This window comes from Dermacentor silvarum, chromosome 2 (assembly GCF_013339745.2).
Source record: "Dermacentor silvarum isolate Dsil-2018 chromosome 2, BIME_Dsil_1.4, whole genome shotgun sequence".
Classification (NCBI taxonomy): domain Eukaryota; kingdom Metazoa; phylum Arthropoda; class Arachnida; order Ixodida; family Ixodidae; genus Dermacentor; species Dermacentor silvarum.
In genome coordinates, this window is record NC_051155.1 from 39,774,585 (window position 1) to 39,787,044 (window position 12,460).

The 12,460-nt window shown below is 43.9% G+C and overlaps 1 protein-coding gene across 1 annotated transcript in view; it reads left to right on the forward strand.

The window, feature by feature from the left end:
- LOC125943401 (putative phospholipase B-like 2) overlaps window positions 1–12,460 on the forward strand; it is a 123,683-nt gene that overhangs the window by 96,408 nt on the left and 14,815 nt on the right. The window contains exon 10 of the mRNA XM_049662693.1: window positions 101–230. Coding sequence (XP_049518650.1) covers window positions 101–230 — 130 coding nt within the window. The remainder of the gene's footprint in view (window positions 1–100; window positions 231–12,460) is intronic.

Below are 12,460 nucleotides of genomic sequence, written 5' to 3' on the forward strand. Positions count from 1 at the left end.
TGTTTGCCATACTGTCGGTGGGGTAGTGCACACTATTACGATTGAATTCGCGCGCTCTAAACGTGTTTCCGCACAGCTGCTTTTCTTTTCTGCGTTGAAGGTTCACAGTGCAAAGTGGTGTGTGCCCTCTTCCCTGCAACTACAGTCAACTGATAGCTGACGAGCTCGCTTCTGCGTGTCCGCGCTTCGACTTGCTGTTGCGCGGTCCGTCAGGAGGTACGGACACCAAGGTAAGCACGCAATTTTAAGCATTTTCTGTACACTTGTTCGTCACTTCAGAGCTTCTTGTATAATGATGGACCACGACAACGCAATGTAATTTGCTTATATTTACAGTGCAGTGGCCTATATGCCAAAATGCATGTAAGGGGTTGTCAACAGGCACACACGAGCACGTTCACGAGTGTAGCAACCACGGATATGTCAGCTGGTATACCCCCAGGTAAACGGAAATTGCATCACGAACGCCAGTTTCGCCCCTAGTTCTTCGTAGGCCATGCTTCTGAGAAGCAAAAAATTAAGCTTGCGGTTATGGCAACAGTTTTGTCGGTGCTCGAGTATGAGACGGCCATACCTATTCTCGTCTGCAATGCGTTCGACGAGTGTGCGATTTTTTCGGCAGACCAAGAGGAATCTAGCCCGAGTAGCGTTTGCTGCTACAGTCTGCTTTGTTCTAATAGTTTCCATTTTCAGCATCTTTCTTTTTGTAATGAACTTTTTTGCGTGTGTGGTTGTTCACGTGTTGAATAAATGGCATCAGCACAAGTGGGTATTATAAATTGTTACCCTATTCCGTTATGATACGTGAGCCAGCATGCAATAGCGCGTGGCTATTGCGTTTCGACACGACAATAACAGGCGCTGAAATGCGCTTTATTTTGTAATTTTATTAGCGATTTTTGTACACCGAGAAAGACAACACACATATAAATTTTGCAGACCTGGGTATCTCGCATCTTCAGTTAGAACTGCACATTATAGGGGCATATACGTAACAAATCTTCTTATAATTCCTTCATAGCAAAAGTCATGTTTTTTTGTTTTCTTTGCCTGTGACAGTCCTGCCAACGCATATTGTTTGTCGCAACAGTTATATGTGATTACTTTTGCAAAAAATGTAATTAAGCGAGACCGATTGAAGGGCTGAAGAGAGCACATTTCACATTCCCAATGAAAGACGAGAGAGATTCGGGGGAGGTAAAGTTGTTCGTGCTGAGGCAGTATTATGTAAAAAATGGGGTAATAACTTATATGTTTACACACAACGCAATCGCAGGAACAAATTTCAGCATTGTTTCTGCAAAACAGTGCTTTCAATTAATGTACTTCAACTCTTATAATTTGGTGTGGAATTTATGCGAAATTATAGCACAAAAATTTAACAACCCAAATTCTTATTTTAACTCCTATTATATTGAAGTTACAGGTTTCGTAATGCTGCCTTCTCAACAGCTGTCTGATAGCACTGATCAGTTTTTCACAGCTAAATTATCTTGATCAATAATTTCTTATATAATTGTCAATAAGGCACTGACGGATTAGTTTGTACAATCTTTTTGTATACTGCTTGTTTTCCTAGTTCTGCAGTATGCCTATTACTGGAACACGGTCTTCCAAAAGTTGTAAGCCACTATTCTACGGTCAGTGAGAATTTCCTACTCTAGAAGGATTCGATTTGCACAGGGGAAGCAAAACTTTGCGTGAACACCGCAGCGCGTGGCTCGCTAAGCGCCGACGTAAGCACCTTCGTACGCATTGCGCGGGAGCGCAACTTGACGCAAAGGTAAATTCTCTCATTTGCAACAAAATCTGCACGTCTACTTAGTTCTCAGTTACTAACCACGCACATCGCAGGTCAATATTCCATATAGAAGAACAGACAAGCAGGCGCTTTTTTTTTTGGGCGGCATAACATTTTGCGGTGTAACGTAAACTGCGCCCGGCGCCGTAGCAAACAAAACAAAGAAAACAGCGCTTGCAGTGCTTTCTGCACTAGCGCCGCGATCTTACAATTGGTTTCTGCGCCTTGTGAAGCTCTAGGCAACTTGCAATGTTTAAACAAAACACGGAAGCACAATATTCTCTAACTTAACCCCCTCGTCGGTGCAGCAAGTATTCAAACATCTTCAGCAAATATAAATTATCAGTTTTTTATTTCATAAAGCGAACAGCAGTCGCCAACACATAACTAAACGCAATTTCCGTCAGCGGATTAGCTAGCACTCACTCGACTCGGGAGCTGCTGTCGATAGGTAGCTCCAATGTATTTACACACCACAGAGAAATGCACCGCGTACGGAATACCCTTCCGTTCGTCTTATAGACGTTTCGACAAGTTTAGCTGCTATTCGCAACATAACGACTGCATGAAAAGCGTGCTTGGCTTTCATTCTCTTGGAAGCGGAAAAAAAGTCACACTGGTGTCCCTTACCGTGTTGGCTCACCACAAAGCCACACAGAACGCCGTAGCCTTTCTTCTGTTTTTCATACATCTCTGGAGCACAGCCCGATACAGAAAGAAAATGTTGCAGCGCACAGTAGAAGGCAAAGGCGTGCACGTGTGCAGAGGTGCAGACAGCGGCAGGAGCAGACGAATGGAATGGCAGCCCAAGCGATAAGAGCGAGAGCGCCGCCCGTTGGCAAACAAATGAAGCGACTACATAAATAAATACCATGCCAGTAATAAATAGATACCATGCCAGTAAAGAAAACCGAAAACCAACTTTATTTCTACACATAATTGCATCACTTTACTTTATTGCTATGTAGGTTAAAAAGATATAGCTACATATGCAAAAGTTGCAGAATTTTCCTTTGGCTACCAGAGTCATGGCGACGCTTTATTGCCAATACTTAAACTAGCCCCACTGTCCACCCCATGGTACCAACACTTTGTAATGATAAGTACTGTATCATTCATGACGACTTCCAGAAAGGCGCACGCCAGCTCGTTTCCAAGGAACCAATGTAAGCAATCGTTTGCTCCATCTTATTTAAAATGCCTCTAAACGATCTCGGATATTTTTTTAGATTTCAAGTAAACACGTGTAGCGAGTTTAAAATGCCGTCACGATCAACGATGCTCTTACTCGTCGTGTTGCTCGTGTGTGCGCACTTGCGAATCGGTAAATACAGCCCGCAACGCAAGTGCCAAATCGGTCACGTTTCAATGGAGTCGCGCTTAGCTGTCTGATTAGCTGCGCGAACAGTGTCCGACAGTGGTGGCCTTCTAGACGTTCGCGCAACAAAGGGTCTTTAGCGGAAGGCTTCGCATGAGCACAGGCTGGCACGGCAGCAACAGCGGGCAGCCGAGAAGCGCAGAGTCGAGGCTAAGACCCGTCCACGTTAACGGCACGTTAACTCGCCGCACGCCGTTTGTCATTCCCGGGCTGCCGTTCGACAGCGGTTTTGCTCGCGAACGGCGAGATTTCCTTGACGTAGTGAAAATGAGACCGAGACCCATTTGTGCGGCGGAATGAATAAGCGTCGGCGCTTCGGAATGAATCGCCCACGCTCACAAGCCGCAGCATTTTCTTACCATTGTTGTCGCTCTTAGCCCTAATTGTACACAAAGAAGAAAGTACCCTGTTATTAGCGGCGCCGTCGGCTGCGACGCGAGCATAGCCAAGCCGGTCGTCTGCCGTCGGCAGCCGTGCACTGCAGCTGAGCTCGAAAAGTATCGGAGCTCTCGTTTGTGTTTAAGGTTTGATCGTGGATATCGTTTTTCATAAAATGTACAATTTATGTATCACTTTATCTAGCGGTAATTATTTTGCTTGGAACAGAAGCTGCCGCCGATGTTTTCGTCGCCCGTGGCGAAGGCGCGCAGCTTCGTGGTCATTGATTGGTCCGTCGATCATGCTGCCCGTGGTGCACCGGCCAAACTGCCATCTACTTTGCACACCTCTCGCGCGCAGACGTTCTACGACACTGGAGGGCGGTTCGATGTCGGTATATGTTCCGCTAGCGTGGACGTGCGTTAACCGGAAGTGGACAGTGTTTTGAGAAGCGCGTTGGCGATGATGTATGTCACGTGAGATTTGAAGGAGCACTCGGCGAGGAGGAGAGACCAGCCGACGAGGAGAGTGGCGAAACGAGTGAGGGCCATGTTTCGATGATCAAACGCGTGTAACTCCACTTTTACGGCACCATTCCTAAAAATTCTTGCATCTACGTGTTCGTTGTGGACTCGTGCACAACTGCAACACAACTAAATTTTGACCTCTGGTTGGTTTAGGGGCCCTTTAAAGCCACGTTGACCGAGAAGACTAGCGTGCAAGGAAAAGTATCGTTGGGAGAACAGGTTATCGCAAACTGAAAGGTGGGCACGTTTGTCCACGGAAGCAAAGAGAATGCGCGCACAAGGAGACATGATACACGTAAATTTGATGGTGGTCTTTGATGGCTAATACAGTGTGCGCAAGAACGTTCGTCCGTATCCCGATTCTGTCCACTTTACGCGGCGGACATGGTAGGCCAGCGCATTCGCGGCACTCAATGAGATTTCCTACAAGGCGAACCTGCACAGATTTGGTGGAGTGATCTCCGGCCATCCATTTTCGAACTGCAGCCTTGAACTACAGCTACACTCAACTAGTGGGGCATCCACTATACAGGTGCGGGAGATCACAAATCAGCTTGCGCGAGCGTTCCGCGTTGTATTCCACATATAGGCAACCTGCGCTAAATTTTCGCAGAGTAGACGGCACCACCAGGAACACGCACCCTAACGACTGGTAGAAGCAAAACTGGAGGGACGCTGCATATATTCGCCGTGACACTTTCGATCGCTTATCACGGGGCAAGAGTGGCCGAGTTGTGAAAACGTAGAAAGTGCGCAGGGCATAACACTCAGACGAGCGACGAAATGACCGCAATCGTTCGGAATGGCGTATCATTTTCATCACCTCTCTAGCGGCCGGTGTCGGCGACGCTGGGGTGAAAAATGAAAACGTCGTAGTGCCCTCTGAACAGTGCAGGGTGCCTATAAGCTTGGTGGTAGCTCCGGGTGGTTGTTTTCGCGTTAGTGGGGGGCTCTATTTAGTGTGAAGTCGCATCTTCCACTTGATAAACGGTTCTGTGAGATGAACTGAAGTGATTTAGGTGGGCATGGCCGGGAGTTTCTGCTGGCTTTCAGGCGGACGGAACAACCAGCGCGATGTGTGCGTGTGTGTTTGTTCGTACAATTAGCCTCGGAGATCAGTTGTGTATTTCTAAATATTGTTTCAGAAATTTTTCCTTACTGCAACATTTCCACTCTAATTCTAAGCTTTAGGAGCAATTATTAGTTCAGAAACATGCGTGACAGTCCTAACAGCGTGGGCACCGGTCGTTCTGCCACGAAACAAGTTCTGCCCATGGACAAGCTTTCAAATTGTTATCTGTACATACATTGCGCGAATACCTCGTTTATGGACGTGGTCATTGACCACCACTGATATAATTCGGTTTTTTAATAACAGCTTAATACAGTGTAAATCACACTTCTCGAGTGGTCGAGTGGCCAGCTGCGGACTGCGCGAGCGTCAAAAGTAGTGATAGCTGCTCGGTTGTAAATCTGTCTCTTGTACAGCGCATCGCCCGAGTATGCGGCATCATATGCGAGGTTTTATTGCGCCATTTGCTTGTGCAATTTTTTTCGTAAAGATGGTGCCCAAATCGGCCGATTAATAATGAGTTCATTTGTCATCATGCATATTAGATGAGAGGCCGGATGGAAAAATGCTGCTCACATGCAGCTTGGCCAGACCACCTCCCCTGATTTGCTTATTTTGGCAGAAGCAGCATATCAACGCATAAAAGTACACACAAAATTGGCACCGTAAGTGAAATGTAACAAACAAGGTAATGATGGTGTCTTGAACCAAAGACAGATTCTATTAACAATACAAACCACGGAACAACATGAAATCACAGCGAAAGGAAGTGTACAAGATCAAGCACTGTACCTAATGCGGAGATCCCCATAAGAACAAGAAAATAAATCAAAGTCATCTAATTCATAGGCGTTCAAAAGGCAGGGTAACGTGTAAGATAAACGCTGTTGTCCGGCATTAAGACGAGGAGTATGAACTAACCAGCTTTCTGCATATCTAGTTGGGTAGCATGGTTATTTATTTTCCAAATTTGCAAGGATTTGTAGACTACTGAAGCTTTCTCTTACCTCTGTTTTGAACTTCACGCTCAGTCTGTATTTATACAAGTTGTGTATACTTATTAGTCTGGCATTGAGGAAAAGTGCAGCTGTGTGGAATTGGTATGGTGCATTATAAACATGAGGACGAGGAGGAGGAAATAACTTTAATGAGTCCTGAGTTATAAACATGATGAATGTTTATAACTCACTGAAAGAACAACGCATTCATCGTATACAAAAAAATACATTCGTTATAAACATGACGAATGTTTTTTTATTGCGATAGCAATTATGTGGACAATTCAACCGGATTTCTGCCGTCGGCGTCGCCGTCGCCGTTGCCGTCGTCGTCGTCGTGAGGTTACGTATAGATAAAATTTTCGCCGCGCGCCGTATGCCCGAGCGGAAGCGTGCGGGCACGCGCGCTATCACGGAGAGCGAACGCACTCAATCTCCCACGCGCAAGCAAGGAAGCGGAAAGCCAGCGCCGGAGGGAGCGGGGGGGGGGGGGCACTTCTACTCTGCCAACAACCGCGCTCGTCGCTCGACCGCACCGTCTCTTATCTCCACATGGCTCTGACCTTTATGCACTGCGCATTCACCGCTCAGTTTCTGTTGAAGCGATATACCGCATGTACCTTCGCCCGCTGCCAGCGTTTTGACAGTCGTTGGCTGCAGTCATTCAGTGTGATCTATTCATGTTTGTTTGTGCGCGCTCACACCACGCTTGTTCATTCAGTTAGTAATAGTCGGGCTACATTTTCCAACGCACGCTACACATGTAATGCTGCCCGGATCGGCAGTGCAGCGCTACAGGTGTGTCCCTTCGCACGCGCTGCCCACGGGAAGCGCTTCACATCAACACCACCGTTTCACACGCGCCTTCTCGTGGTCATCGAGTCTCTCTTCATGTCGGTCTACTTACGCCGCAGTACACCTGCTTACTTAATCAGCTCATGTTTACTACAATTCATATTGCTACCAAAGCCGCTCACCTTACTTCGTATGACATTGCTGTGTTGCTATCGCATTCATTGCTTCGCCCTTAGGGCGAAACTGTGACATTTTTTTTGTATACGATGAATGCTTTGCAAGCTAGAGGGAGCTGAGGTTCCCCATACTAGTTGGCAGTATTGGAGGTCAGAATAAAAAAGCGCGTTATAAAGAAGCAATTTATTTCGTGATGATAGTTGATATTTTAATCGGCCCACTATACTGGTGATTGGAGCTAACTTAGTGGTTAGATAGTTTATGTGATCCTCCCAAGACATATGACAAGAAGAAACTACGCCAAGACATTGTAAACTCTACAATATCTATATTGCGGGAGGCTAGTACTATGAGTTGGTGTGGCGGAATTATTTTATTTATTCGCCGGAAGATTACTGCCTTAGTTTTCTTTTGATTTATACGCATGGAGTTTGATGCTGCCCATTTTCCCTGCGCATTCCAGGTTTCGTTACATGATTATATTATTTCCGAAATATTTTTTCCTGAGAAGAAGATAGTAGCATCATTTGCATAAATAATAAATTTTGATTCGGGGTTGATATTTATAATATCATTAAGGTACAGATTAAAAAGGAGAGGTCGAAGTATGCTACCTTGTGGTACACCAGTTTGGATAGATTTAACTGCAGAATATGCATTAGATAACTGAACCACTTGCTTTCTCTGTGATAAATACGACCGTATTAATTGTAAAGCCTTTCCGCGAATCCCATATTGATGTAATTTTTGTAACAAAATCCCGTGATCCACCAAGTCAAATGCCTTTGAAAATCCACAAATACACCAAGTGCTATAGACTTATTTTCAAATTGTTCAAGTACAAATTCTTCGGTACAAGAAGTGCCAGTTCAGTTGATTTGTTTTTAGTGAAGCCAAATTGTTGTGTAGTAAGCAGACGGTACTTTTCAATATACGCGGATAAACGCAAGTGCAAAAGTTTTTCGAAAGCTTTCGAGATCACAGGTAGCATTGACACCGGCCTATAGTTGCCCAAATCATTTCGGTTGCCTTTTTTTATATATTACAGTTGCCTTTGATATCTCCATTTTTGTCCGAAAAACTGCCGTCGTTATGCACATATTAAAAATGTTGGCAAGAACTGGCCGCACCTGGAGGCCATCGATATCATGGCATGTACTATTTTTTAGGCTCTGTAGCACAGATATTATTTCCTGAGCTGCTGCAGGTTGCAGAAATATAGTCACTGTTAGGCGTATTCATGTATTCTAAGGCTTCATGCAAGCTAGTGCTTGTGCTAGCCTTACAAAAGAAAGTTTTAAATACATCAGCTAAATCGTTTCCAGATAATTCTGGGCCATTGACTTGTAGTTTCGAGGGTGCGGCGTGAAACTTGCAGCGGTGTAGGCGCGTGTTCAGTCGAGACCATAGCAAATCATGTCTGCCATGTTCAACGTTTAGAAAACAAAGATTGTATTCTATTCGTGCGCGTCTCAGTTTCTTGGTCTGCTTATTTCTGTGTTTTTTTTATAAATGACTAAGCCATCAGGTGCTCGTGTTCTAAGAAATCGTTGGTAAAGTTGGTCCCTTATTTCCATTTCATGCCTTAATTCCATTGTTACCCATGGCTTTCGTATTTTACGACTTCTGTGGCGAGACTTTAAAGGAAAATGAGAGCAATAGCATTTTTTTAAACTGATCAAGAAACACATTATACCATTGATTTGCGTCGGTTAACTGGCTTTCATTCGTCCAATCAACCTTTAGCACCTCCTCGCGGAACCTGTCAAGCGTAGGACCTGTTATTATCCGATAGTATATTTTCTCATTATTGTTTGTGTGTAGTCTACTACCGTTAATACAGAGGAACACAGGCAGGTGATCGCTTATTTATTTATTTATTTGAAATACGGCAAGCCAATGATTTGGCTCGAGCAGTAGGGGCTTCAGGTACAGTACAAAAGTATAGTATCAAACAACGCAAGCGATGAACACAAGAAATAGTACGTATCGTATAGAAAATAAAATTGTGTCATGAAAGTTGTTCAACAAATGTGGTCATAAAAAGAAAAAAACACAGTACAGATGTTGTAGAAATGCTAACAAAATAACCAGAAGCATAAAATAAGTAGAGAGGTTAGAAATTCAAAACATTTCGCTTCAATTCATTCACAAAATCACCAGAAGTAAAATATGCTGTGTGGCAAAGAATTCCACTCCGCGAGTGTGCGTGAGAAGAAACCATATCGAAATGCGTTTGCCCGAGCGAAGATTGGTGCTCAAGGATGCTCATGACTTTGTCGCGTTGTCCTCGTACTAAGGCGCCTGACAGAATTTGGGAGAGCTAAGTTAATTTTTCCAGAAAGGCAGTTATGAAGGAATGAAAGGCGACCAACTTTTCTTCGGGCTTCCAACGTCGGTATATTATTGAGTTTCATTAAATCTGAAGGAGAATCTAGGCGTTTGTACTTTGCGAATATAAATCTAACTGCTTTCCTTTGAATTTTTTCAAGTTGCATAATATCTTTTTTATAATGCGGATCCCATACGACGGAAGCATACTCGAGTTTTGACCTTATGGAAACATTGTAAGCTAGAAGTTTTCTACTAATTGGTTCATTTTTAAGTTTTCTTTTGAGGAACCACAGTTTTTTAGGCCTGCTACACAGATATCCGATATATGTGCTGACCACGTGAACTTGTTAGAGTAACGCCGAGGTATTTAAACTTGTCAACTTCTGAAATGGGACAGTTTTGAATGGAATATAACAATGTACTAACTATCTTTTTCCAAGAAACACGGAGCAGTACTGTTTTATCTGAGTTTAAAAGCATCCCCCAACGATTGCACCAATCTCCAATTGCACATATACTGTTTTGTAGCAAGATGTGATCATTAGTACATGATATATCTTTGAATACGACACAATCATCGGCAAACAACCGAATAGATACAGTACCGGGAACCACATCAACCAGATCATTTTTACATAAATAAGAAACAACAATAGTCCTATAACACTGCCCTGTGGTACTCTCGAGGTAACTGGAAGCACAGAAGATGTGCAATTTTTTATTTCTACAAATTTTCTTCTATTGGAAAGATATGCACTAATACATCAGACAATGAAGAAAGGCAGGCTGAGGCATTTTAATTTATACAATAGCTTACCATGCGGCACTTTGTCGAAGGCCTTCGAAAAATCCAGGAACCTGTGCAAACGTATTAAATATCAACCTTATTAAATATCAACCTGTCCAGACTAAAAGCAGGTTGAAACCAGCTGAGTGACTGTGGACATAGCTTTTCTGAAGCCGTGCTTGTGGGATGACAACACTTCTCGATCAGCTAGAAACTCTTGAATGTAGCATGCAACGGCATGCTCCAACAGCTTGCAACAAGTACTTATGACTGAGACAGGGCGGTAATTATTTACAGAAAGCTGGTCACCTTTCTTGTGGATGGGTGTAACACGTGCAATGCGCCAATCACTTGGGATGACACTTGTAGCTATTGACATGTTAAACATCTTGGTCAATACCTCCGAAATCTGCTCAGCGTAGCGTCTAACAAATGCATTTGCAATGCCGTCACAGCCTGGTGACTTTTTAGTATTCAGATTAAGAAGCATAGCAGTGACACCTTCACAAGTAATTACCAGATTTTGCTGTACATAGCTGTGAGTTCGTAATAAGAAGGTCTAACACTGAATTGGACTCAGTAGTGATTCCAGAGGGTTCAGTGATTACATTGTTGAAACCATTGGAAATGACAACAGTACTAAAATCTCGCGCATTTTGATTATTAAAATTCATATCAATGTTAAAGTCTCCCCGACAATCAAAATAACATTATTTTCAGTAATAAATGTCAGAAAAGAGTCGTAAAATTCCAGGAACTCAGTAACGCTGCCCTTCGGTGGGCGGTACCAGACAGAAAGCACTGTTTTGTCCGCATGCAGTGTAAGCACTTCGAAGTCAGGCGTCATTGGGCAATAGCGTTCAATTAGTCGACATTCGATATTTTGCTGAACCAACACAGCAACACCGCCCCCTCAGAAATCGATTCGGTTTAGGCAGAATGTGTTGTAATGCTCCAGCCTGAAAACATCTTGGTCATTTGTGCACCAGGTTTCAGTCAGCATGATTGCCTAAAATTAGAAATTAAATTCGGCAAACATCTCTTCTAAGGGGAGCACCTTGTTTCTAACAGACCTGAGATTTCAGGTGTATACATTTTACAGAAGCAGGTAATAACCTTAACACAACAGCGTTTGCTTCATGTGGTTAGTAAAAGTGCTGTCCATTACAGACGTTCGAAGTCCTCGGTGGTCTTGGCATGTACGGCTCTGGCTCCATCAGCTTTTCGCACCAAAACCTTGCCGTTCACATGCCAAACATAGCGATAGCTCTTTTCTCTGTCCGCAGCCTTTATCGATCGAAGTAGTTCCCTATCATGCCGAGTTAAGTTTTCCTGAATGTACACACGTGGAGTGCTATCTTTCAGCTTACTTTTATTTGTCAACCATGCGTCTCTCGTGTTTGTCTTGCAAATCGAACTATTACACCGGGAATATTATCTCCTTTTGAGGGCAGCCTGTGAACGGAAGCAACATGACATGGCGTAATGTGCGGAATCTCAAGTTTTTCCGCGACAGTGTTCAATGAAGCAATGAGGTCCTCACCCGTCACCTCTACAATTCTACGTACTTCCAAGTTTTGACGTCAACTTCAGAATTCGAGTTCGTGCAATTATTGCTAAAGAAGCGTTTGCACGTCTTCATTGTTACCATCAATTTGTTCCAGCGCTGCGACCCTCGCTTTCAGTGCCTTTATTTCGGTATCTTGCTGGTCTATTCTCTTTTCAAATTCAGCGAACTTATCCGACATGAAGCCAATAGCTTGTTCCATTTTCTTAACGGTTACTTTCACGGCAGGTAAGCATTCAAGACTTTGTTTGATGGATGCAAGAATAACTTTGATATCAGTGTCAGAATGACTATCTTCACTAGAACTGGAACGCTGCTCAGCGCGGCATGTCGCACTACGCCAATCTTTTCTGGCAGCTTCACGTTTGCCTTTGTAGGATTTTTGGGTCAGTCCTGCGCATTTACCTAAGTGTTTTTTATGACCACATTCAGCGCACTTTACATTCGTTCCCTTATTAGCAATGGCCTTTTCGCACGAAGCGCATGTGTCCGACATCGCACTAGCAGTTGTTTGGCTTCACACTTCAGGGGCGCGGATTACAAATGCAGACAGTAGTGACAGTGGCAGTGGCAGCAGCAGCAGCAGAAACCGCGGCAAGAACAAATAATAACCGAAGAAAGTAAACCAGGAAATTTACCTGAAAAT